This window comes from Typopeltis vanoorti, chromosome 15, assembly GCF_054136105.1.
Source record: "Typopeltis vanoorti isolate ZY-2024b chromosome 15, IOZ_Tvanoo_1.0, whole genome shotgun sequence".
NCBI lineage: Eukaryota > Metazoa > Arthropoda > Arachnida > Uropygi > Thelyphonidae > Typopeltis > Typopeltis vanoorti.
In genome coordinates, this window is record NC_143563.1 from 113297552 (window position 1) to 113325533 (window position 27982).

At 37.7% G+C, this 27982-nt stretch overlaps 1 protein-coding gene and 1 long non-coding RNA gene across 7 annotated transcripts in view; one reads left to right on the plus strand and one right to left on the minus strand.

Moving 5' to 3' along the window:
- LOC150099084 (uncharacterized) overlaps positions 1-27982 on the minus strand; it is a 187523-nt gene that overhangs the window by 82994 nt on the left and 76547 nt on the right. For 2 of the 3 annotated variants that reach the window (XR_016549504.1, XR_016549505.1), the window contains exon 2: positions 22729-22819. The exons of the other annotated variant lie outside the window; for it this stretch is intronic. This is a non-coding gene — a long non-coding RNA (uncharacterized LOC150099084). The remainder of the gene's footprint in view (positions 1-22728; positions 22820-27982) is intronic. 3 annotated transcript variants of the gene reach the window in all.
- On the plus strand, positions 5774-18000 carry LOC150099086 (uncharacterized). Of its 4 annotated transcripts, none has more exons than XM_090405458.1 (3): positions 5774-5905; positions 13244-14203; positions 17514-18000. In XM_090405458.1, the coding sequence occupies exons 2-3, from the start codon at positions 13314-13316 to the stop codon at positions 17863-17865; spliced, it is 1242 nt and encodes a 413-aa protein (XP_090261584.1). In that variant the 5' UTR covers positions 5774-5905; positions 13244-13313; the 3' UTR covers positions 17866-18000. The 4 variants fall into 4 exon arrangements, with proteins under 4 accessions (XP_090261584.1, XP_090261583.1, XP_090261582.1 ...); XM_090405457.1 differs by lacking the exon at positions 5774-5905 and adding an exon at positions 6266-6735; XM_090405456.1 differs by lacking the exon at positions 5774-5905 and adding an exon at positions 6266-6714.

Here is a 27982-nt window from a genome sequence, read left to right on the forward strand (position 1 = left end):
ATATTTTGTCCATGGCTTTTAAAATAGTTGTTGCTCTAGCTATTCTGATTTTTCTCTCTTTTTTGGGGTCCAAGTCATGTGGCATCCAAGATATGTGAAGTGTTCCACATTTTCCAGTTGAAATCTGTCTATCGTAACTCTGTTCAGTAACTCCTGTTGTCCGAATATCATTGTTTTAGTTTTTTTAAAGTTGATATTTAGTCCATATCTTTTTCCTTCTGTATATAGTGTTTGCAATGTATGTTCCAGCCTTGCTGCATCTTCTTCAATCAGGACGATGTTATCTGCAAAGCAGAGATAGTTTATTCTCATACCATTTATTGAAATGCTTCCACCTTCTTCCCAGATGTGTGATGAAGACGATTGGTGATATTAGGTCCCCTTGTCTTGTGCCTTGACTAGCGGCAAACCAATCTCCAGTCTCACCTGCTATTCTGATTTTTGCTTGTGCTTGGCTGTTTATATCTTTCAGCAAGCGGATCAATTTATTGTCCACACCATAGGATTCCAAGACAGCCCATGTTATATTTTGGTCAATAGTATCAAATGCTTTTTGAAAGTCCATGAAACAGCAATATATCTTTTTGTTCTTTCTTCGAGCTTTCTCTGCTATTAGTCTTAGTGCGAGTAGTATTTGTTGCACTGTACTTCGATCTTGTCGAAATTCGGCTTGCTCATCCGGAAGATGTGTCTCCATATGTCCCTTCAAGCGTTCTGTTAGTATTTTCATCAGCACTTTGCCAAGATGACTCTTTAATGCAGTAGTTCTGTAATTGGTGCATTCTAAAGCACTGCCTTTTTTATGAAGAACAACCAAGACCGATTTATTCCACTCTTCGGGGGCATACCCTGATCTCCATATTTCATTACATAGCTTATGTATTTCTTTTACAACTGATTCTGCCCCATATTTTGGCATCTAGCTTATTATGTTGTCATTTCCAGAACATTATTATTTTACTATAAAAGAACTGTTAATTTCACAAACGAACACATAACGCAAAACATGAAGTTATAAAGAAGAGACTACTTTCCATATAAATGCCATGCTGAATCCTTAATGAAGAACTCGAGTTTAAAAATAAATGTTAAAACATTATCAAGAACTGAAGTTTGCTAGTGCATAAGGAAGTACAGATATCATCATCATTGGCACGTTCATGTGAGAACACTAACATTTCGCACTATTGACTCACGCACGATGAAGAAGATCAAGTTTTATTTGATGGCCACTAAGGCCCAGAATAGAGAATATAATAGTTGATTATATACTCTGTTCTATAATCTATAATAGTTGAATAAAATCCTAAAATGCTTTGTCACTTTGGCATGTGAAAAACCATTTTAGGAATTATTTTATAACTAATTATATTTTTATGAAAGTTAAAAGGTGTCACAAATTAGCTCTCTTGTCGATTTTGGAAACTTTTATGTTTCATTTCATTATTTTATACACAAATCGATTGAAATGAAATTTAACAAATTTCAAAAATTGACAAGAGAGCTAATTTGTGAAACCTTTTAACTTTCATAAAAATATAATTAGTTATAAAATAATTTCTATAAATGTACGATTTATAATATCCTCTACTTTTCTAACTTTACAATGCCAAATTAAAGAGGTCTGTTAGGCTCTTTATGGTTTTGACACCAGTTCATTTATGAAAAATACAACTCTCTGTAAGATGGGGAGTGCTGCGCTGTTGAAGCGAAGGTGCTTGCCTTCGTAAAGTTTTCATGGGTTTATGAAAGTATGAACGGGCACGGTGGCGGACTTTTTCTGCCGACTGGCAGAGCTCATGTTCGATGCGTGATGGATTTTTCACTGCCACTGCATAGAGCTGAATGGCTTGGTGGCTTACTGCTGAGTACAGTCCATGCTTCACGCACGTATGGGTTTTTGTCTGCGCTAGGTAGAACTGAGGTTTGCCAGGGTAGAGGGATTTGCCTGCAGTTGTGCCAGACTGAGATTCGACAAACAGTTCTCGAGAAGAGCCAAGATGTTCATAAGAGATCCAGTTTCGGTGCAATGAGAGAGTTATCTATTTTATCACTCATGAGTTTTTGGACTCGCCAGAGGATTTGAACAAACTTACCAGAGTGGTTTCTGAATGGACCAGTAGGCCTGTTCAATAGCACAGCCAGGTTTTGTGCTCTTGGAAAATTTGTAGCGACGCGCCTTTATTAGTGTGACAATTTTAATAACTAATAAAATATCCTATCACTGACGGCCTTATGACACCAGTGCCTTTGGCAAATTCCCCGATTCTGCAATGTTCTTATGGGCCTGTCACACTGGAGGCATTTGTCTGCTACCAAGCAGACTCGGTGCTTGGTAGATTTGCCTACCTCTGTGTACAAGTGAGATAGGTTTGTCTGGTGGCGGGATGGAGCCAAGACTCGAACGAGACTAATTTTTGGAGCAATGAGAGTGAGAGAAAGAGTGAGCTTATAGATCAATCAAGTTTCATTTCAATCTAAAATAATGAAGAGTGTATACTTCACTGATAATGTTTTCAAGAGATGAAAAGCTTTCACCATTTTCGAAGTTCAGACATTTTCAATGAGTAAAGCAGCCGTTTGTGGCAAGCCAAACCAAGGCTAGAAAAAATTTAGAAAACGTGGGAAGAAGAGTATAGTACGAGTATATCACTAGATCTTTGTAAACTCCTCTCCCTCTCCCAGAAGGCAAACAGTTATGCCTCTCCTGTGTGTGGAAAGTGGGGGGGGGGGACAACAAATACTTCCAAACTTCTTACGAACAGATAATATTTCGATTTTTAGTTCTCATCATTTTTCCAACTTGAAGTAATTTGCTTTGTTTCAGGCTTTTCTATTAAAGGCAACGTAAGTCGACATTTAACAATAATAATACCTGTTATAGCAATATTAATTTAATACTAATAACGTTTTGATGCTAATAATGATTTATCTCAGATTTCTTCAGATAATGCGAGCTACCGAGCAAAGTCAATCAATATTAGTAAGAATTGCAAAAATTATTTCAAATAATAATATTTATTATTATTTGAAATATTTACGAAATCAACTTATTTTTTGATTCAGGTATTCATTCTAACCTAGAAACATATTAAATTGCATTCAATCATGGCTACATTTATGAAGGTGTCAAGGTCAAAGTGAAGCTATATCTTGGGAGGAAGTGGGGCAGATCTCAGGAGTTTGTAGAAATTAAGAATCTAAGGAAGACCGATACGATAAGTTGGAATTCAGGATGGGAAAATATATTTATTTCACAGGAATTAAAAACGTTCAATTTCCATATTTCTTGAGAAAAGTTATTTACATAAAAAAAAAAAAAAGTAATATTTGGACAACTGTCATGTTCAGAGAGAAGACGAGTGCTCGGAAAAACATTTCTACATCTGCCATAGGCAGCAATAGGTAACATATATCCATAATATTTATTAAGCTATGAAACATATCTTTAAACGTTCCAATTACAAAATTCTCTTCGCTACCAATAATAAACTACAAAGCTTTCTAAAACATAAAAACTCATATACCGCAATAAAATGTTGTATTACAGTAATATTTCACAGATCCCGATAGATGGCAGCACCATGTACGAGCTTTCATACATCCAGGTTCATACATGCCAAACCGGGTCGTACGATAGGTTTGGTTATAGACTACAGTACTCTAGTATAGCGAATCGCTGCCTTTATTATTATTATTATTACTTGTAGATGCATTTAAAGGTTTGATAACATTTATTTACGTCAGTTACACAAAGGAAAAATTTACAAAAATGTAGCAAACAAAATAGTATAACTAGAGTAGCAGTTTTCACTTCACTAAGTTTATGTTTGTTTCTCCACAACTGTATATAACAACAGCAGTGCGAGGCAAAATGAGCCTGAATGTTTAACTAAACATCGCCACTAAATTTAATCTTTTATCTTAGTATTTAATGATAAGTTTACGAATCCTTCTTTTCACTGGAAGCAACGTTGCCTTACATTGATTTTTACCTGCCATTATTAACATCAATAAAATAAATCAAAATAATAGTTATTGTTTAATTCACAACGAATCACAGATGCAGGCAAGCAAACGACGTCGTAAACAACTGAGTCCAAGAAAACTACGCAATTGTTGATTTGTGGCAGTGTCATGTCGCGAAAATCGTCGGATGAGGGAATACGAAATCGTATAAATGGGCACTGCTCATAAATGAAAAGCGTCGTATGAGCAGATCATCGTAAAGCAAAACGTCATGTGAGCGGGGTCTTACTGTGCTTGGTAAACATAAAATAAATAAATCTTTACAACTGAATAAAAGAGTCTGTTATTTATTTATTTTTTTTCTTCTTCTTCCAAGTTTACTGGCACCAAGATTACTAATTTCTCAAAGAACGTACCTGCAAGAAATCTGTCATTACTATTATTATTACGTAACACCTCCAGGGAGTCTAAAGAATCAGGGCACCTACTCTACAACTCTCCGTCTCTACCCTCAGTCCACCAACCTACGACGAACCGCAAGTACCATCATCATCTACACGTCTACCGCCCATCATCACCACTAGTATTTTCTCGGAAAATCACAAACATCCATGCCCACGGAGGATTCGAACCCGCAGCCTTTTGGCTGGAGAGCAGATACGCTGACCACTCGGCCAACCAAGCTCGCCCATATGCATCTAGTGAAGTACGTATAAGAGAGGATCATTGAACCTGTAATAGCCTTCATGACTGTGCTCATGACTTGCGTGTGTTCACCAGTTTCTGATGAAAAAAACCCGTCACCTCTATGTGAAACCGACTAACTTCCCTTTAGGTGAAAAGAACTTGTGTTTGTTCCGACTAGAGGTCAAATTTCGCGACGCCTGCATACGGTTGGTAGCATTAATGGTCATTTTTACTGATTTCGATTGATTATGGTATTTGAATTGTACATCAAGGGAACACAATGAGAGTTTCATAAGACTGCTAGTGCTAGAAAAAGCATTTCCTAGAAATAAAAAATTCTAGTTCAAATTTCCATGAAAAATTTGCAATCATCAATAAAATATTATAAATTGTTTTAGCAAGGTAACGGAATAAATATTTCTGAAAAAGCTCTAAAGGCGCAAGTCTCTTTTAACTGACAAAATTAGAAGATAATAGAAAATAATATTCTTCCTAATTCAAATTTTAAAAAAAAATCTAAAATCAAGACTTTCGGACAATTTTTTGTCTCAAGATTCAGTGATATTTGGACATGTACATCGCCTGGTACCAAGATGAACTACAAGAAGGGTCAAGAGTGAATGAAGAAATAAACTGGAATTTCGCCAGACAGTATCTATCGCAAATAGTTAGCAAAAGCACGAAGAGAGCAAGTTATGATGAAAAGGACTGCTACTTCTGGTACTAAATTAAGGACAGCGAAACCTGAACTCGATCATTTGCAGTGCAACAGGCGTCACTGAGAAGACATTTTCCTTTTTTCAACCAATCTAGCTTTTGGTTTATCTAACACTTCAAGGCTACCTGAAGATCGCTTCTAATGTACATCGTTCTTTTGGTCTCATATGCACTGCATTTTCAGCTGTACCATTCACTAGCATGTTGACCAAAAGATAATTTTTATGATACAGCTGGTTACAACTTATTAGCAGTTTTGCCTGTGCGATCACTATATTTTGTCGTCTTTTTTATCAGAGTTGGATCATTTTTAAATTACCTACCTAAACAATTCCGACCAGGAAGGTTGTGAAAATAATGTTTTGAACTTTTCTGGATTCAGAATAATACCTTGTATTTTAAAAATTTTAGTCGTTGAAATCAGCCTGACTGTCACCATGATAACATTTATGTTATCCATCGAGTAACACTTAACAGCGTTGAGTGAAGCATTTTGTGATACTCTGTGGAAATGTTTTTATTTATTCTTAAGGTGAGTTATTAACGTACAAAATATCCGATTTTCTTTTATTTTACTTCCAATTTTACAGCATGTTCGTAATATTTTCATCATCTGCGTAGCATATGAAAACCTTCGAATCCCTTCTTCAGGTTCAACATTAACTGAAAATGCTAAAAAAAATTTAAAAAAAAAAGGATCAAATTATATGGAAGATAGGATGACGCTTTTATCACGTTTAACAGATGTAAACATTTACACAATCACCGCATCAAGAAGGCAGATACTGTTATTTACATGCAAAAGGTAGAAAATCCGCTTTGTTCGTAGCACGCGAATATGAAAGAGTAAAACACGGAGAATAAGAAAAGAAATGAGGCATGAATTTATGAGCCATAAAAACACGAAAAAATTTCATTCGCTTTGTAAATGCAAAACATTCATCTCGTTCACTTAGGGAGAATTTGCTTCTTTAGATATTATTCCAAGTAGTTGGACAGAATCCAAATCGCCTTGACTTTCCTGAAATCATTTGATTTATTAAAGTTTGATGTGAGGATTTAAATTAGGAGTACCTCACTAGAGAATAAACATAAAATTCTGCATTCAACTGTTCTACAAAAACAGCTATTGTACCTTTTTTGAAGGTTTCCTCTGACGCAGTAAACTGTTTATCTCTTGCTGGTTGAACTGCCCGATTTTCCATCTCTCTCGCTCATAACATTCGCATGTTAGGAATCTGCCGGGATGCAAGATTAAATTTGAATACTTGTATATACGTACACGTGTCTAAAGTTCTAGAGCAGAAGACGATGTTTGGTTTAAAGAACGAGACAGAACAGGTAAATAGTTCGATATTAATGGTAAGGAAATGTTTCCCAGGTTCTCCTAATACGAGTTTTTATATGTGTAATTTCTGAATCATAGCAACTGATAGTGAACATGTCTTGCAAGAATGGGTCACGCTGTAAGCGGTTGTTTTGTGACTCATGAATTCTGAAGTAAGCAAATGATTGAATAAAGTATTGTTTTGAATTTTTTTTTAATCGCGTTTCATTATAGAATTAAATATTTCCTATGTAACAGTTATGGTAACGCTTTCAAGAAGATACATGATTAATTCCGAATACACAACCTCGAACTTTGAAATTTTTCAGCTCAAAGTCGTAGAACAATATAAATGCCTCTCATCTGGTTACATTTATGATTGCACACGGATTAAGCTGAAAGCCGTTGTGCTAATATATATATATATATATATTCTCGGTTTATTTCAATCTCTGAAACAATAATTCGTTTAACGTATTTTCTTCATAAAGAACTACAATCTCGTGTTTTAATCATACTGTTTCACAAATTTTGTCAGTAATAGCAATAAAGGATTCTGCTATTTCGTATCTGGTGAAGACACATTCGCTTTTGAAATTATTACTGCGTATTTCCTGAAGCTACTTTTATCAGGCACTCAAATATTGGCGGTAGGGTAGGGCACGTTGTTTCAGACACTACTTGCTCAGTACTACCGCATTTCCTATTAAGAAAGGTTGTCATAGTAGGTACACCTCCGTGGCACAGCTGGAAGAAGGGTATGTGCTCGGAAAAACCTGCTCGAATCTCATCAAAAAACTGGACTAGACAGTCTCAGACAGGGATTGAATGCTCCCCTCCCCCCCCGCCGGGAAAAACAACCAAATCAGGTGATAAACACAAGCGACTGACAGTCATAATACATTTTCTCCTAGCTGCTTTAGCTTGTTCGCTTTAATTCTTAACAAGCTGGTTTCATCGAACTCTTTGGACGATGTATTTTAGGTAACGGCAAGTTTTTGTATTTTAAATTAATGTAAAATTCTTTCGACTTTCTGCGCAGTGGAAATGTAACTTATAAGCTGCTCTGTAATTTTTCTTGTATTCTTTCTCGACACACACACAGAGGATATATTCATATGCCTTAGAGCAAAAGTAAGTAAATAATCGGCGCCTCGTAAATTTTAATTCGGTATTACGAAATTCCAATACTTAGGGCTTGGTTGGATACCAAACGGTTAAAATTACAACCCAAGTAAGAGGCGAGTGTATTATAATAGCGTGTTCTCGTGCCGGTTTGCGAGTTTTTTGGGAAGGATGAGGGGGGACCGAGTTTCCGTGAGGAAAAAGCCTTCCATTAACTTAAGAAACTGGCTAAATTGTATACTTTGAAAAGCACTTAAAGAAAAGGTTCCTCTTGCTGAGATGGGATTAGAACCAATTCTTTCCAAGCGAAGAGCAAATGTTGCGACGTCCTCGTGAAGGCCTTTCTAAAGCGGGAAAATGCCACACATCTAGTCCTGATGACGGAATCGTATAAAATGCAAGGAATGAAGTTCTGAGTATGTTCTGATAACAATAAACTGGTATGCTGGATGCGTTCTCTTATATACTCCAATGCATTCTGTCCTTCCTTGCTCTCCTTCGTTGCAGCCATCAAGTATGGAAGCAGCCGAGAGTCATCTGTTGGCTTCAATTTTGACGTGAATATGCCAAACTTGAATATCGGTAACAATGGAAGAGCAATGGAGGTCGGCGAGCCCGCTTGTGCCAAAACGATTCACAAATCGCAAGGAGGCACTTTCGATCGAGTTGTCTTTCAGTACAAGTCTCAACAAAATCAACTGGTGTACGTTGCACTGAGCAGAGTCACTTCTATCGACGGGCTGTATTTGACTAACGAGAGAGATGATTATAAATTTTATCACGGTTACGGAAATTCAGCACCCACTGTCAGGGAGATACGTGACGAATACGAGAGAATGAAGAACCACCACTTGCCGACGCTGGTTAAGCGAGTGGACAGTTTCTGTGGTCGACGATCGTCGACCGCTGCGATCACAAAGGAAGTCCAGATATTAATAGATGATGATCATGACAACGGCGAAAACTCACGGCGGAGAGTCTTACTGTCTCGGCGATCAACGCACAGAGTTTGATGGAGCACGCCGAAGTAACGAAACAGTCCATTATGAGCAGATCTTACTACTTGGTCATCAGTGAAACCTGGATGGATGATGCCACACCTGTGAATGTATCTGGTTTCGGACTTAAAGCATATAAGAATACAGCCATAGAAAGGCGACGCAACAACCGTCAACTTCGTCGTCATCGTCCAAATGCACCGACGGTGGAGTCGCCATATACAGGAAACTCAATAGCTTCACCGATTGTCAACGTATCGTTACCATTGATGTCAGTCGTAAGCTTAGAGTCGAAGAACCATCAGTGGGAGATACAGTATATATATGCCTGGACGACGTAACGATCAACGGTGTATCTAAATTTGTCCTCGGAGCTGTGTACATTCATCCGAACGCTTCATCGTCAGCGATAAAATGTTGTATCTATTGATCCCTGCTGCAATACTCGAAAAGCATAAAGAAAATAATCCCCAGCATCGAGCCAGACCTGCACGCGCCCATCATCGCCGGTGACTTCAATGTCCATGTGTCACAAAACCGATCATATGGAACGCGAGTTTTATCTCACTCACGTTCAGACCACGGCGACCACGCTAGGTAACACTTGTAATGATTTGACTTTCGCCAGAAACTTGGATGTATCTTGTCTACTGTTTGTATCTTACTTATCTTACCATAGACCTATGATAAATAAAATTAAAAACTATTATTAAACTTGTTTTCATTTATTTACACTTCCCAACACATATATAATCCGCTGGCGTGACGTATTCACGTAAAACCCCTCCGGCTGTGCTCCGACACAGCCACACCCGATTTTTTTCAAGCCAAACTGAATTGGCGTTTCAAAAATTTTAGGACCACAAAACATCTAACCTACACTGAGTCGGCTTTGCATCAGTAAACATTTACCAGCAATAGGGGAAACGTGGTGGAGAAGCCCATTTGACAGCGGGAAGACAGTTGGGGCCCGGAGAGCAGATGCCAATATTTCGGAAACAGCCACACTTGTTGGTAGTTCCCATTACTACTGTATCAAGGGTGTACCAGGACAGGATTAACGATGAACAAACATCCAGATGAAGGGCTCACATTGTTCAGCCACGCGTGGTGAACCTAAAGGTGAACGTCGGGGTCACGACTAGTATCTCAGCAACGACGGCCAACAGTCACACAGCTCACCCACCAGTACAACAGCGGGGAAGTTCTACTCCTTTCCACGTGCACCATGCGCTGTACCTTGCTTCGCCTGGAGTTCCACAGCAGGAGACCAAAAAGGGTACCCATAATGATGGTTAGGCAGCGGAAACAACGCCTCGCATGGGCCAAGGAACGTCAGCAATGGACACTTGGTAGATGGAAGAGGGTCTTCTAGAGTGATGAATCCCTTTTCCTGCTGCACTGTGCTGACGACCGGGTTCGCATTTGGCGTAAACAGCATGAAACCTATTCCCTGGTTGAACAGTTAGGATTCAACAGGCCGGTGGAGATGGTGTTATGGTCTGGGGAGTTTTTTCCTGGCGCCCTAGGTCCATTGATTATCATCCCACAAACACTGAATGGCGAACGCTACAGAAACCTGTTAGACGACCATCTCCCTCCATATCTGCAGGAGGTCTACCCCGACCACAGTGCCATCTTTCAATAGGATATCGCACCTTATCATCGAGGTCGTGCAACTACTGATGGTTGGAGGAACAAGACAACGAATTCGCCACTTTACCTTGGCCCCTAAACTCCCCTGACTGTAACTCAATTGACATGTGTGGGATATGCTAGAACAGGTTGTTAGAACCCTGTTCTTCTCCACGAAACGAACGTGACCTGAAAGAGTTGCAGCATCAGACGCGGGTCGAGTTACACATGGAGGATGCTCGATACCTTGTGGAATCTGTTCCTAAGCGTCTGTGAGCCGTGATTGCACAGAGAAGTGGACCAATGCGTTATTAGGCGGGTGTTCCTAGTGCAAAGCTAACTGTATAAATACATTGGCTTTTTGTTTTTGTTTTTTGTCTAAAAAAATGTAGGTCTGGAAAGGAATTTCATGAGAGGAGAACCTTCTATTTCAGGAACAACATTACTGGAAATGGAGGGTAAACGATTCTCCTATAAGAAGCTTATAGTAACTGAGTTTGGCATTGGGTAATGCACAATGTGCAAACGAGGTAACAGAGATAAAGATATTATCGAAGAATAGTAAATAACACCAAACTTTGAAATTTTAATTACCGAGACCAAATAACTGTGTTTCTCATTACCATAAGTGCACTTATGGTAATGTGTTTCTCATTACCATAAGTGCACTTTTACGGTGCCACTGCAGCCCATGACCGATTGTAATGACATTCATTTGACAGTGCATTTTAAGAGCCCAATATTGGTTTGGATACAATCACTCGTAATAGTCATTTTGGTTTTCCACGATACATTTTTCTCTGAATTAATGACCTCGTCTAGTCTCATTCTACAGAGAAAATAAATGTGCAACTTTTTCAGGCGTGAAACCTCCTGCAAGTCAGAGGCTGCTCTCGCACCGATGAATGTCCGCTATACTTAAAGACATCTTCCCAAACATAATACAAAAAGCATCGCAACAATCGTGAAAACAGTTTTGTGAACGCCGTCATTGTAGTAGTTGTGTTTTTATCACGGTAGGGTAGGGCAGTGCTCATGAAAATATTCTTAAGTGGTTTTAATAGAGAGTCTACTGTTTATTCGGTTTTTAAAAGCATTCAGGATGTGACCTTGTAGTCTGTAACTAAGTTTGAATTTGCTTTGCTGAGTTCGGATGATGCTCTGTATTTCTGGGATGGCAGCTTGGATTATCATCAAGTACAGTCTCTCTTCAGAAATCATGCTGCGTGCTCGTTTATTTCGCATTGTACCTCATAAACAGATGTCACGTACTTTTATGCATTACAAAATCAATGTGGATGAGAGATTAAAAAAAAAAGTCAGGCAGTCTTGTTTTTGGTCTTGAGTAAGAATCTTGGTGTGATGTAAGAAGTAAGGAGATTCCGATACAAAATTGATATTATCTATATCAGCTTTTGAAATTGGAGAATATCATCCACATGCTGTTCATAGTACTTAACATCAATAGATCATGTGATAAGGACAGAGCTAAAAGTAAGCGAGAAAGAGGTCTGCGAAATTACAAAATGTCCCATTTCGGACATGTGGTTAATGCCAAGTGGCCTGTGAAATCGGTTTGTTCAAGAGAGTCTGCTGTAGACTGGTTTTTTGTTTAAGAAGGTAATTATGTCGAGATTTCTGCGACCGTGTCTAGAAAGAGAGAGAGAGAAAGAGAAGACAGATCAGATGATGCAAATATGTCATCATTGGATGTAGTTATTTTTTCGGTGCATTATAAGGATAGTATGTAAAACCGCGATTTGTCGAAAGACACGTTTGAATGCAGAGTTCCGGGCATCAACTGGAACAGCAGTCTGCAGAAAAACATTCAGAACTGAGGCTCCCAACAAGGGTTTCCATGGCACGACAGCAATATGAAAGCCCCACATTATCCGAATCAACATGCAGCGTCGTCTTCATTGGTGCAAAGAACGTATATAGTGAGTGGTACGTTGAAGATTACAAATCTGTGTTGTGGAGCGACGAATCATTTCACCCTCTACCGAGCAGATGGACGGGTGTCGGTGTGGCGGATGCCCGGTGATCGTCTGTTACCAGAATGATGGCTTAGCAGTCCATCATAGTAACAAAATGTTCCTTGAAGAAACAACAACAACAAAAGTTCTCTTGTAAGTAAAACGCAAAAGACACACATACATGTACGAGTGTACATGTATAAATCTGAGCATTGTCTGGAATGTGTATCTGTATGACAATCCATACAGTTTAAAAATGAACTCGTCAGCACTTACTGAGAAAATTAAACATCCCAGCTGAGATAAGCTGCTTTATCGAAGTATATATAATGATAATTGAACTCTTTTGATTACCAACAATAAATTCTTGTTTGTAGTACTGCAGTACATCACAGTTTGTAAAAAAAAATATTTAAAAAAAATCGATTTCTCCATATCTATATATATCAATCAAGTATCAATACAGTTATAGCTTCAGGAAAAATTAAATGCCTTCAAATCTGTCACTTCCGTTTGCATATATGGATCCTTTCAATTATACGTGTACATATTTCATTATCTCTTCATCATCTCAATGTTGGAAAATTTATTTTTATTTATTTATATATATGTATTTTTTTTGAAATAGTATATTTCCCATGATGAATGACATTCGTAAATCATAATAAATTAAATCTTTTTCAAGGAAAACAAGTAAATTTTAGTGGTTAAAAATGGATAGAAATAACAAAACAGAATTATTCTATTCAAGCATTAAAATATTTCAATCATTTTAATGTTATTCTGATCTTGTATTTTATGATTCTTAGTGCATCGATTCCAACTGTGATCTTAAGCACTGCTAAGAAAGAAAAATCATGAAAAATCCAACTAGGAGAAATGAAAGATGCTGAACAGACCGAACCCGTTCCGGATGATAATAATCAAGAAATAGCAGCAGTTATGAATGATCAAGATGTGGCAGGCCCCACGACCATCTTAGCGCAAGCTCCTACAATAAACGTTTCTTTGGTCGAAAATAGTTTTGAGGTCCCTTCGATAAAAATTCCACTTTTTGAATCTGAAGACAACTGGTCACCACTGTCAATGGCCACAGAGCAACCTTACTTTCCGTCAGCTGTTATGGATCCGAATGCTTCTCCATGCGTTTTTTCGCCAGTTTTATCCACTGTAGGTGATTCTACTAGTAGCTCCGGCAGTACAAGCAGGCTAGTGACTAGCTTTGTTAGGCTACTTCCCTCAACCAGAGCAGCATCTAAGCTGTCTGTCGCCAGCTGCAGTTCGGATTATCCTCTTCTCAGAAGCAACTCAGTGATATCCGAACCAGACATTAATGAACTTCTCGGTCCAGGAGAATATTTTCCGTTAAATAACCTTAGCAGTGGATGGGAAGGAGTGAGGAATAAATGGGATTCGGTCATTTACGATGCAGAAGGCATCCAAATGCACATAAACGATTCTCATCTAGGGAACAGGAAACAATCCTCCATTTGTATCAGCCCGTCAAGTAGTTTTAAAGATTTTCAGCTTCACTGGAATAACAGCGAGATCGAATTACTGGAATGTCCCGTTAATTACAGCTGTGCAGCTGGATTACGGCGTAGTGGATTAGTCCAAGTAAAGTTAATGGACCAACTAAAAGCCAAGCCAGAGCTCCGAATAAATCGACCTAATTCTGAAGTAATTGTGTATCCTGAGAACTCTCTAATAACCGAGAAAACGAATACAGAAAATGAAGTATATGAAGACGCCAAGAAAATAGTACAAAGGTAAGTCATTTTGAAATCTGTCACCAAATATAATGGATTATGATAATGCACAGACAATTATTTCCTTTTAAACTTTCTTCTTCCCTTGCTTGCACCTTATCGAATCTGTTAGCAAAAACTATACTTTATGCATAGTTTTCATTCCGGATCTTCACTAGTACGATGTTTGAATGTAGCTGCACTACAAATCACAAAACATGAAATATAAAAACGAACTTTTACAATGGCGTATGTTAAAACTGAATACGAACAATTTCATGAGTAGAAAGTAATTACCGGCGTCCTTATGGCTTATATATATATACGCTCTGCTAACAGTTCCATGGGTTACAGAGCGCTTAGCTACTACACATACCGGCCAGTGAATTAGAAACCTTCATGCAGATATGCGTAAACGTCACTTACTCAGCGTATATGTAAAATACTTGGTCACGTGCGTCATCACGTGTTATAAGAAACCATTCAAGAATGCTGCAGCTATTTAAGAATGGGCAGTTATCGTCAATAATGTTGATCACAATGAGAAAAATAGAGGATCTTTCTGAGTTCGATAAATGGCTTTTAGTGCGTGACCGTCTGGCTGGAGCCACGATTTTGAAAACAGCAGAGCTTACTGGTTTCTCAAAAGGTGAGATATCCCGAGTGTTTAATCAGTGGAAAAATAATACACATTGCTTGTCTAAGTTGCATAAGAATTCTAAAATTTCTGTGGTCCTAAGACAGTCTGTCAGGAATGAGATCGCCATCATCTGAGATGGCGTGTACGGACAAACAGAACTTCCTTTGAGCAGCAATTGACCGAAGCATTTAACAAAGGCTGTTCCTGACCCATATCTCCGATCTATGCGCAGGGAAATGAAGGGGATCGGTATTGGCAGCCGCATGGCTATACGTAAAATAAAAGTTTCTAATTCAGTGACCGGTATCTGCATGATCTCAATGATACATTTCAAGTACTCATGATTAACCACAAAACCAAAATAATTCATTTTTTTCTTTCTGACAATAGATCCCTAAGTAAAAATATAGCTGAAATAACAAATCACTTTTCATTCATTTGAATATTTAAAAATTGTAGTGGTGGTGGTGGTGGTTGATATACAGGGTGATCACAATTAAAGTATCCCAGTTTAAGGCCTTGTGGAGCACGACCCGGTGATCCAAATGCTGCGACACTTTGTAAGAATACATTGTGCATCATGGGTAGCGATATTTGAGAGAGAAGAGAAAAAAAAAGTAGTTCCAAAATTCACCTCCAGGGCGTCGTAAACACCAAATGCATGGAATATGCATATCACACAATTCAACAGATGCCAGGATGGTTTAAAAAGATGGATAAGGGATTTTTCCCTTCATTCTGATTGTTAATGCTGTGTTAATACCATCCACAGCGATGGCACTAACCTTGTCCCAACGTGCTTTGTTCGTGAAGCTGTACTATCTAAACAACTGCAATACTCTTCTTGCATTCCGCGAATTTCGTCGCCTGAATAAATGTCGACAAGGTCTACTATCACCATGTGCTCTGCGACGAATGATTAGTCGTTTTGAAGAAACTGGATCGTGGGAGTTAGACCTTGCAGAGGTTTCCAATCAATCAGTTCACAACAAGTAAATGATGTTGCTAGTGCCGTAGTGGAACAGGAGATGAATAACAACGTTGAATCTACGGAAGAGTCTGCATTTCTACCCATTCAAGATAACCCTGGCACAAGCGTTGCGCCCGCAGGACTTTGAAAGTCGACTGACATTCGCTTTAACATTCCTCGCTCGAGTGGAGGTGGACGCTGTGTGGCAGTGGATGATTTTGTGGTAAGATGAGGCTTACTTTCACCTGAACGGAGCTGTGAATACCCACAACTGATAGGTACGGGATACGCAAAACCCGCATGCAGTCCAACAAGTTCCTTTGCATTCACCCGAAGTTACTGTCTGGTTAGGGTTTACAGCTTCGTTTATCATTGGACCATTCTTCTTTGAGGCCAGTCCGGTCCTGTAACCTGCTCAGTTATTGCTGAGATGTATCGCGATATGATAAACAATTTTGTTGTACTGTAGCAGCGGCTTTGCATAATTCAGTCATTTTAATGCATGATGGGCCCCCTGCATATATTAGTCGATCCGTACAGGAGATTCTTCAAGAACATTTCACGGAAGCCAGAGTGATCAGCTGTGCACTTCGCACTGCATGGCTGCCTCTTTCACTCGATCTGACCCAACTGACTTCTGGCTCTGGGAATTTCTCAAAGACAAGGTTTATCAGGATCATCCTGAAACTTGCAACGATGAAAGACAGCATAACGCAGTACGTGCGCAACATCAGTCCCGACCAGTGCTGCATCCTTTGAACACAATGTGCAAATGACGCAGTTTGTAGCATATCGGGAAGGGCAACACATTCAGTACAGCCTGTGAATGCATAATGGAAAGGAATAAAAATGTGTTGTTATTTATGCTTGTCGCTTTCCTCCTCCTCCTTACATACACAAATTACTACATCAACATTCGGTACATCATATAGCGTTCCTGGTGGTGAATTATGGAACTATCCCCTCCCCCTCAGATATCGTTTCCCCATGACGCACAACGTATTCCTGCAAAGTTTTGTGGCATTTGGATCACTGGATGGCGATCCACAAGGCTTCAAACAGGGATACTTTAATTTAGATCACGCTATAAGTATTACATGCACATATACTACTTGTAACAGAACTTCTCCTAAGCATCTTGCCCAGTAGTTATCTCTCGCTCTAGCACATTACAAGGAACGATGGTGTTTAATTGGAAAGGTCTAAGTTTGAATTCGGTTTGCCACGAGAATCATTGTTCATAAGAGCTATCACTGAACCGGTGTTATGCACGAGTCGATGAGTTTTTCCCTCCAAACTGACACAGCCTAGGAACATATGCGATTTACAGCTACTGTGTTGAATTGGGTATGAAATTTCGAATAATTTTACATTGAAATCTAATTTTAATCGGTTTCAGGAAATCTGAAATCAGATTTTATTATCGCCAACTTTTTTATAAAATACAAATTTGATTTACAAAAATGCCCTAAGGTTAACATTTACAAGATGTTATAAAATACTGCTCTCTTAGCTCAACGAGTCTAAAAAACAGAAACTCTTCCAATGTTTCGTTGATATTTTTATCAAGATATTTTTATTAAATTAAAAGCTGAATGAATGAAAACACTTTGTCTGAAAGATAATGAATTTTCAAACTAGTTTTACCGAATTTATTTTGAATTCATTTTAGTTTGAATTCATATTAGGCACTAAATCATGATTTTTTTATTTCTTTACAGCCAGCAAAAGACCAAGTATGTTCTGCCATCTATCGAGAAGAAAAAACAACACCTTCAGTTTTTTACTGAAATAACTTCCTTGATATTGTTTTTCATTGGGATCAGCCTAACAATAATTTCGCCTTTTCTACTTATTCCAATCTTAGTTATACCGTCAGATTTGACTCCACACTTCATAATTGCCCTCTGCTTGACAATAACCATTCCTATTATAACATTAATAACAGGAGGATTACTAGGAAACTTGATTTGGTTCTATGATGAAACGAATGGCAAATGGAGATGTAGACTACACTGTGGTAAAGGTCCTAAAGATCATTTCTGGGGAAACAGTTTTATTTCTAGATCATAGCGTGATGTACTGCTGCTACATGCCGCGATGCGACGAAAAAGTGAATATAAATAGAGAACTGCAGCATGTAGTTAGACTATGATAACATGCTGTAAGGATGCTCTTTTACTTAATAATAAAGTTATACTAGTCAGAGTCACTTATTACTTTATTTACTACACTAGACATTTAAAAAATCACTGCATTTCCAATGGACATTGTGTAAACAAGGGCATCTTCAATCTGTAAAACAGAAATACTGAAGCTTTCAACCAAAGAATATTTTGTATATAATAACTTAATTAGCGCTGAAAATTTTCTAACAGAATAATCAACTACGGAAAGAAAAAAACTCTTATGCTGCATTATAAATTTAAAAAATATAGTTTTCGACACATTAATTTAAAATGTGCATGAACTTTATTTTCAGTGCACACATACCAGATGAAACTTAAATTGAAAACAAACACATTCCGTTTTGCTATCATCTGTGTGCATTAGGGGAAGGGGGGGTTTTCGACGGTCTGTGTTTATTCACAAATCGATACAAATGTCACTCTTTGAATAAATCAGTGTTAAATTGATGCCCTAAAAATTCGATATTGCTGGAAAAAAAAAATCTCAGACTGAATAATTATACTCATTTGGGTTCACCATACTGATCTTGATTAAGAATACCAGTGTGGGGGGGGGGGGGAAGCAAACTTTCAGTGATCTTCCTGATGGATAAATACGCTTTCGGTAACATCGTGAGGCAAAATAATACAACTTTTTACCATCTGCTTTACGCAGCTTAAACAACCTCGTATCTATTTTCGCATGCAATTTTTGTGTCAAATAAAATATAGTCCAAATCGCCAGACGATTAGCCTATAATCACAGCGGATGATATCTGCGCAAGATGTTCTTAATAAGTTAAATGCCCACACAAACAATTCAAATTTCATGGAAAGTATATCCTACTAAACTGCTCACGCACAACAGCGTCTGGAATGTACTGACAGTGATCCGAAAACCTCAAAACATCCAGCCAAAAGTAATTTTGTAACTGGAGATAATTCGAAAAGGTAACAAGATATGCGGTCTCAAAGACGGGAGAAATTGGTCAAATGAAAGTTCCTATCACAATGGCATGTGATGAGGCACATTGGAACTCGTCGAGCGTTGGAACTTGTCATCTATGGTAAGTAGCAAACACGAGTTCTAATCAGGTAAAAACACGAGCGCTGAAAAACTGACGCAATGAATTCCCACATTAAGCACTTCCGCCCCCCCCCCCCTTGCCTGGTCCCAATCGAAAGCACCAACCCACATTTCGTAAAAAAAATAATTGGGTCAAAATGGAAGTTAATTGAAACGTAAGCCTAGAAAATATGATGAACAATGGAAGAAGCAAACGTGGTAGTGAGTAGATCCACAGGCAGAGATTGTCATGACGTTGCAATAAAGATCAATCCGAAGTGGTTTCGCTCAAGAAACTGGATGTACTGGACTGTATTTGCGTGGTACCACTCTGGAAAATAAGATTCCTCGAAATAAACGATACCGTGGTTGAACATTTCATGTCATTATATTCATGCGAATTGGAAATGTGTGTTTCAATCATATATCGAAATAATGGAAATTTATTTACTTGAAAGTGCTTCTTATGCATTGCGCACACATAAATATTAACTAAAAAGTATCTTATTATACATTATATTTTATCACAATTCTAATTTTTGGAGGAATTTTTTATTATTATTACTAGGGGGGCTTCGCCCCCTGACGCCTACGGCACCCAACTCCCCCGAGTTCCGTACTGATAGACCGGTTCTCCTTGAATTCTGATGACTCGACACCCAGGCTAGCCCCCGAGTTTCAAAACGTTTCAAATAACTTGACAAAAAACGTTACATAAAAAGGCTTATCATTTTATATCTATAGGGTAGATTATGTGATTGCTGTCCTCGCTGAAGGTCGTAAACCTGTCACATTCCAATGCTGTGGATGACGTCATACGGGAAACCTGATCTTTTTCTACCTACTTTAAGCCTCCAATATAAAGAGGTGTAGTTTCTCTTTACTTGGCGATAAAAATCATTTCTCCTAAAGAAATTCATAAACATCCATTCCACGGTAGGATTCGAACCAAGGACTGTAGTTTGAAGTGTGGATATCCACTTGGACCAGACAAGTACAGGTTATATTTTAGTATGTACCAAAATTCATGACAGACTGACACACATAAAAATAAAAGAAAACAAAAAATATCATCACTGGAGACCCTGATTCCTTTGCACTTAATTAATCTGCAGTATACAATGCAGTTCGCACGCTATTAATCAGTTGACGGCCATATACTTATAAGGCATCGGAAGTATATCTTATCTTGTTGAATCTTAACGTTCAGACTGCTCCAAGCCATTATTCATCTATACGGTAAACAGATGGGAGTAATTCTTGCATCGTCGGTAACACACCTGTCAAATAAGTCAGACTGCAACTCAGACTACCCTGATCTACTCCTCCGAAAGGCCTACTTTAAAAGTGACAACAGCAGGGCGTAAGTCCATATGCAGCTGGGAACGTAAGACCCGCAGGGTTAATTCATTCACTACAAATTCATACATTCGTTGGAATTTACATGCAATGCATATAATTAACTAGAGGATAATATGACCTAAGAGGATGATAACCGCCAGCATCATTTGCTAAATAGAGAAGTTGCATAAATCTATGCAACAGAGTAAGATTTATGCTTTCTAGTTTTCTGTTTAAGATTCTTAAGCGTGACGATATAGAACATTTCACTCGGATACAAACTGTTATACAGTATCGTATTCTAATCTAGGGAGGAATCTATCACATCGCGTTGATACCTCTAATTTCGCTCTAATCAATAATACAGAGACATTACAATGAGCTGTAAATATCCCTCAAGTAATTATCTTACAACTTAGACAATTGTAAATTTGCAGAATGCTAGTGTTCTTAAAATCTGATAATAAGCATGTAAACATTAGACCAGATACTCATTTCTGCAGAAAGGTGGGCTTTAAATATTTAATTCCAAAGGTGCAAAAGGAAACAATACATGAATACTATTAGCTATTTGACTCAGAAAAAGCTTTAACAGCGCCTACCACTCTTAATCAGAAAGCCAACATAAACAAGTAGTGGAAAATCTGATTCATAGAGTACTGAAACTTCTATTATAATAATGATTCGCATAATAATAATACAGCTGCCGCCCAACATCCTTTCACAGTACACCTCGAAACCCATAAAACAAGTTTCTTTTCCTCCTCATTCATCCCTGCTACTGCAGTACTGTGGAACAGTCTTTCCCCAGACGTATTTCCCAAGGAATACAACATACAGGGTTCAAATCAAAATTAACTAATTATTTTGTATATATAATTTATCCTCTGCATATTCCTTTGTGTATTGCTCTATTGTGCTCTACACATTGATTTGCGTAATCTTTATAAATTTTGTAAGTCAGATGAACTTAAGTTCTTGGATTATACATATACTGTCTTTTGTTGTATAATTCTGAAAAGAAAAAAAAAATTAATGCAATAATTATTATATGCAGGCACCTCCACGGAGTCAAAGGCTTGTCAAAGGAGAGCCCTGGAATCTTATCATATCTCTTCTTAAAAACATTAACCACTGGTCCATTCACTCTCTCACTACACGTCATGAAAAGAGCCTAGACTTCATATTCTTCCTGACCACCCCCTACTCAGGGATCACTTGAAGTCTCTCCCCCCCCCCCCAAAAAAACGCACACACACACACCTGGCATGAGCCTAAAATCCCTCCCCCCTGTATTTATACTGTAAGAATCTCCTTACTAACTTGTATGTTTGTATTATCGTCTCTCCTCCTATTCTGTAATCTATTATTATTATTATTATTATTTGCAGTACCTTAAAATAGGAAAAAGCCTTAAAAAGATATCATGACTGGCAACCTTGTAAAGCTAAGTGAAATTAAATAATAAAATAAAGGAACCACTAAAAAAATAAAAATAAAAAGTGGTTTAAAATATCATTAAGTGTTAAAAAATGATGGAGGTTCTCTTCTTCTTCCGTTAAAATGTCTCATAAATAGGAAGCCATATTTTTTTAAGAATAAACTGATTTTAACTGTATTAAAAAATCAGAGGTCAGCGATAGACTAAATAGACAACAAATGCCGCCTGATAAGCTTGACTCAGAGAACGGGTATTCGTTTCTTAACTATAATAACGAACCAGTCAGGAAAAGTACGTAGAGCGTAAACAGTGTAGACAATATGTTAGCGCCTATCACTGATCACTGAATAAAGAAAACTAAATGAGAGCCCACGGGTTTAACTCCACTGCGTGCATCAATCGCATCAATGGCGCAGAAAAATAGGTGAAGCGGCAATCGTTATCGTTCGAATTAACAAACTCAAAATTGCTCGGCAATTTGTATTTAAAGTCTTAAATATAACATTCTCATCAAAATTGGCTCATCCGTTCTTGAGTTGTCTCGAGCTGACAGACATGACGAAGCTAACAGCCACTCTTCGCTTCCGAAGACATCTTAAAAACATATCACACGAGAGAGAGGAGTATGAAGCGTGAAGACCAAGATACTAACAACAGCATATATGTATACGAAATTCATACCAATTACTAATAAAGTTTTCATACTGCTAGCTCGAGCCTGTGTCCTTCGCTAGCGATCAGGCTAAAATCAGGCTTAATTAAAGATGCCAATACATTTGCACAAAAATCACGGAATGCTATGCTCATAAGCGATTTGTATATTTGAAATCAATTCATAACCTGTGCACAGAACTCATTACTTTTTTTTCATCCAGTGATTAAATGAATTAATAAAATATTCTTGCAATAAAATGACTTACATTTTCAGAGGATATTTTGCATCGTTCCGTAGTCAAGTTTACTATTTGGTAAACTTAGCAATCTGAGTCTGAATGTTAGAGAGCTCGTCCTCTAGTGGGAGAAAAGACATAATCAAAATTAAATGCATTTTTGTGAAATTTGAAATATATATAAAGCGCTTATAAAATTACCTTATTGCTCGATCCTTAACTGTTATTACTTTTTAAAACAAATATTCAGTTTTCAAGTCTACTGTTCTTGGGGAATTAATTATTTTTCTTACTTCATTTCTCGATTTCCAAACAACATATCTTAGCCAAACATTTTACATTAAGAATTATCTACAAGATCCGTCTTCAGTCTCGCTCCCTCTTAAATCAATTTGAAAACAGCAAAAGATAACGACTTACAGTAAGTGACTTCATTTTGTTGTTAAACAATTGATACATCTACCAATAGCTTCAGAGATAACGTTCGAGTGATATTAAAAGAAAAAAAAATCGAAGGGCAAGGAGCTATTAGCAAAAGAATTTGTGTGTGTTCGTGTGTGTGTGTGTGTGTGTGTGTGTGTGTGTGCGTGCGCGCGCCCGCGCGCAAAATAAAAAGCTTGAACATCACTGATTATTTTAGAAGTGGTTCATTTTTAATGTATACACTTGTTCTGGGAAAATGATAGGTATATTCTTAGGGAATTTTAAGCTCCGTTTGATCACATTTCTGTACTTCTTTATGTCGGCTTCGTTTCTTATTAAGTGAGGTAAGAAATAAAAGATGAAACCGAATGAAATTGCTATGGGATTTGTTTATTTGTACGGTTTGTGATCTAAGCGTTAAACATCCTTCAAACCAGGCAAGAGCACGACTTCTAATTCCTACAGTCCCAAGTTTTTATTGTTGTTTGTTTGTTTCAATAAAAGTTCATGGATACTGCTCCAAAAGCTTTCCGTAGGTCTAAAATTGGTTAACGTTATATTACGTTGATGTTGAGATAAATAAAGTTTGTTACATTCATTCATTGCAAGATAAATAAATTTAACATAATTCATTAAGTTGGAAGACCTAAAATTCATTTACGGTGGTAGACGTGACGATATGCGTTTTCCAGTTGAAACAGACATGGGTTCGATACTATCATAATGCAAGGAATATTGAAGATCTTTCAAAAGAAAGGGTTATCTAGTTTCATACGGAAGTAGACAAGGCCCCCGTTGTTTTCGCCAAGGAACCAGGGCGAACAGCGAAAAGTCAGCTACTGGAACAAATCTGAAAGCACACCTCAACTCAACATCACCATAGTTAAAGATCGCTACTATCAACATAAGAAACCTGAATGGCAAAGAAATGGAGCTAGCTGAGGAATTAGATAAGCACCAGATCGACATAATAGGAGTGACTGAAACAAAAAAGACAAAAACTGGTGAGATCTTTCTGAGCAATAAATACAAAATGTTACATTCAGGAAATGACAATCAAGGAAGAGAAAGACTAGGCATAGTATTCAACACAAAATACGAGGCTAATCTTCTTGAATGGCAGGCAGTCTCAAGTAAAGTGATGTGGGCAAATATGAGAATGGAGAAATTGGAAAATGAGACTTAGTTATGCCTATGGTCCACAGAAGTTTCTACTAGGGTAGAAGTGGAGGAATTTTTTTATGCTTTAAAAAAAGCAACTGACACAATGAAAAATGATAAGTTGGTCCTTGTTCGGGATCTAAATAGCAGAGTAGGAAATGATTGTCAGACATACAAATATATTTTGGGAAAATTTGAAGAAAAGAGCAAGGTTAATAATATTGGCAAATACCTGTTGGATTTTTGCTCAGGACATGGACTGGTTATTACTAACACCATGTTCCAACATAAAAATGTGCCCAAATTCACATGGAGAGAAGAGGCAAGGAATAGGAAAAGTCTTATTGACTATGTTATTGTTGATAGTGATGTTTTCTCCCTAGTGCAGGACACCAGAGTGTACAGAGGATTTGAAATTGGAAGCGATCACTATTTAGTCTTGAGCAGGATAAAATTGAATTTCATACTGAAAAGAATAACATGTAAGAAAGTTTTAAAGCGAATAAAAGTTGAGCAGCTCTCAGATGTGAACTGTAGACTAAAATACACAAAGATTATTGAAGAAAAAATGAAAGAGTTTGAGGACAGGAACCAAGCCTTGGAGATTCAGGCAAGCCTTGAAGAAAACCTTGATTGATTCAGCCAAAGAGGTATGTGGTGAGGTTGTCTGCAAGGATAGAAAAATAATACTCCATGGTGGACACAGGAAGTTAAGGAGGCAGTGAAGGAAAAGAATAAAGCATATCAAAAGTTACTAGCAAATAAGTCAGATTGTGCTCTTAGACAATACAGAGACAAATGTAAGAAAGCGAAACACTGTGTAAAACTAGCTAAACAAAAGTCATGGGAGGACTTTGGCAAGAACATAGAAAATAAATATCAAGAAGGTGGTAAGATATTCTGGAGGTTGTTGAAGAAGCTTAGAAATGGAGGAAAGAGTACTGTAAAAGGAGACAGAGATGAAAAAGGTGACATGAAAACGGGAGAAAAAAATATCCTTTAAGTATGGAGTAATTACTTCGAAAAATTGCTAAATGAAACAAGCAGTGATAGCACAGTGGTAAAAAAAACACTCAATAGGCATACAGTCAGGAATACATATCCATATTTGAAGTAGAAAAATCCATCAAAGGCTTGAAATGTGGAAAGGCACAGGAGTAGATGATATTCGACCAGAAATGTTTTAGTATGGTGGTATAAAAGTCTTACAGTGGGCTGCACTGCATAGTTCAGAAAGCCTGGACAGAGGAACGAATTCCCGATGATTGGAGTAGAGCTCTAATAGTAGGCCATATATAAAAAGGAAAATAAAACTGAATATGAGATTTACAGAGGTATTTCCCCACTGAGTGTTCCTGGCAAGATCTATGCAAGTATACTTGAGAAACGGTTGAAAATAATTGTGGAAGAAAAGCTTGGTGAAGAACAAGCTGGATTCAGGCCAAATAGAGGCTGTCAGGACCAGATCTTCACTTTACGACAAATAGTTGAGAAAACATGGTAATATAACGAAGATCTATATTTAAGTTTTGTCGATCTGGAAAAGGCATATGATAAGGTGCCAAGAGAGAAGCTATTCAATACGCTACAGTTATATGGTGTCAATGGGGCATTATATCAAGCAATACTTAGTCTGTATTTGAGTTATAAGTCGGCAGTTAGAATTAAATGAAGTAAAGGAAGATGGTTTAATGTTAAATCTGGTGTGAGACAATGATGTACATTGTCCCCTCTGTTATTCATTATCTATATGGATCACATTAGGAAGGAAAGTGGTATTAAACCTGATATCAAAATTGGATATGTTAATATCAGCTCTTTGCTTTATGCGGATGATGTTAAACTTCTAAATAAATCCGCTACAAGTTTGCAAGATTCCCTGACTAAATTGAATAACTGATGTAATAGGTATGGTATGAAGATCAACATTAAAAAGACAAAGACAATGAAAATAGGTAGAATTGTTGAAAATGTCAACTGTGTTGTGAACGGGGAACCTGTTAAATAACTAAAACATTTCAGCTACTTAGGCACGATTTTTATTGAAGATGGTAAATTAAATATGGAAATAGACAACAAAATCAAGCTGGTATGGTGGGAAGTCAATTGAATAAATTCATATGGAATAAGAGAGAAATTAGTCGGAACACTAAATTAGCTGAATACAAGACAGTGTTCAAACCAGTTTTAATTTATGGATCTGAGAGCTGGGTCAGGAGTAAAACACTTGACTAAAGACCAGAGACCGCAGATATGAGAGCCCTGAGAAAGATGAGAGGCGTGAACGGATGGCATCAATGGCAATATCGTATTAAAAACGAGGATATTAGGAAAGAACTTGACATTGTCGGCATCCAGGAATGCGTTAGCAGAGCTAATCTCAGGTGGTATGGTCACCTAAACAAAATGGGCAAGGAACGATTAGCAAAACAAGTGTTCTCTGCCAGGTTGGCAGGAAAACGACCCAGAAGAAGACCAAGATATAGGTGGATTGATACGGTACAAAGTGCCTTAGACGATAGAAATATAAGATCTTATAATGTTGGAGTCTTGACAAGTAACAGACTGATTTGGAGGAAAATTGTAGATATGAAGTTAGTAATGATGTAAATTTTTCATGTAGTACTATCATATCCTGTACACCCCTTGTGGGTGCATGTCAGGAATCTGATGATGAAGTAATGTTCAGAACGAAGAAAAATATCAAATTTTTCGGAGCTTGAAAACGCTCCGGAATTGATAGTTTCTCCCTCTCTCTCTCTCTCTGTGTGTGTGTGTGTGTGTGTGTGTGTGTGTGTGTGTGTGTGTGTGTGTGTGTGTGTGTGTGTGTGTGTGTGTGTGTGTGTGTGTGTGTGTGTGTGTGTGTGTGCGCGCCAGATACATTTGAAAGTCAATCCAAGAAAAGAAAACTGATCTTGGTTGGCAATCGGAACACCACCAAGGTGAAAGAAAGAGAAGCATAATCTGTCTTCCAAAAAAAAAAAAAAAAAAAAAAAAACAGGACTGTATTCTGATGGCATCGAAATTCACTAAATTATCATCAATCCGTTTGATAACAATCAGGAGATCGGTGTTGAAAGTTGATTATAAAGATCTTGAAACTTGAACTATTTGAGCACTACAAAATTTTCTGAATAAAGAACAGGAATGGAGTATACGGTGCAACTATGAACAGGATTTCATGTTAGTGAAAGATGGTCAATGAATACAAAGAAGAATATGGGTGAGCATTAACCGCCCACGATACGAAACTAACCCAAGAGAAAGCTAACAATGCACTCAAAAAAATTTACATTCGATCACATGCCTTGGAAATATCAATTGCGACCATGTGAGTTTCTCCAAGCGTTTCCATGCCTTGTCCATGGGTGAGGTTAGACAAGAGAAATGCTGTGGGGTGAGAGTCACGAAATTCATAATATTGATTATTAATTAACTGGTATATCTCCAACTAATGTACTAGTTGGTCATTTATGACGTCTTCCTTTATTTACAAGAATGCTGAGGCATGAGCAATGGGACAATAGTCTGCTAACTTTTATTTCCATTTTTAGGAATAGGCCAAAAGCTTGTTTCCATGCTGTTGGTTAGCTGCTGGATGAGCATGATAGCTTGTGAAGGTGATTCAGGATGAGCATTAATTCTAGGACACAAGCTTTTGATACAACTGGTATATCATAGATATAGCAGTTGTACTACT

What these genes read in the sequence shown, in the direction of transcription:
- LOC150099086 (XM_090405458.1), top strand. Translation starts at nt 13,314, where the DNA reads ATGAAAGATGCTGAACAGACCGAACCCGTTCCGGATGATAATAATCAA. An exon ending in GCCAAGAAAATAGTACAAAG is followed by an intron (nt 14,204 to 17,513) that starts GTAAGTCATTTT and finishes ATTTCTTTACAG; the next exon opens with CCAGCAAAAGACCAAGTATG.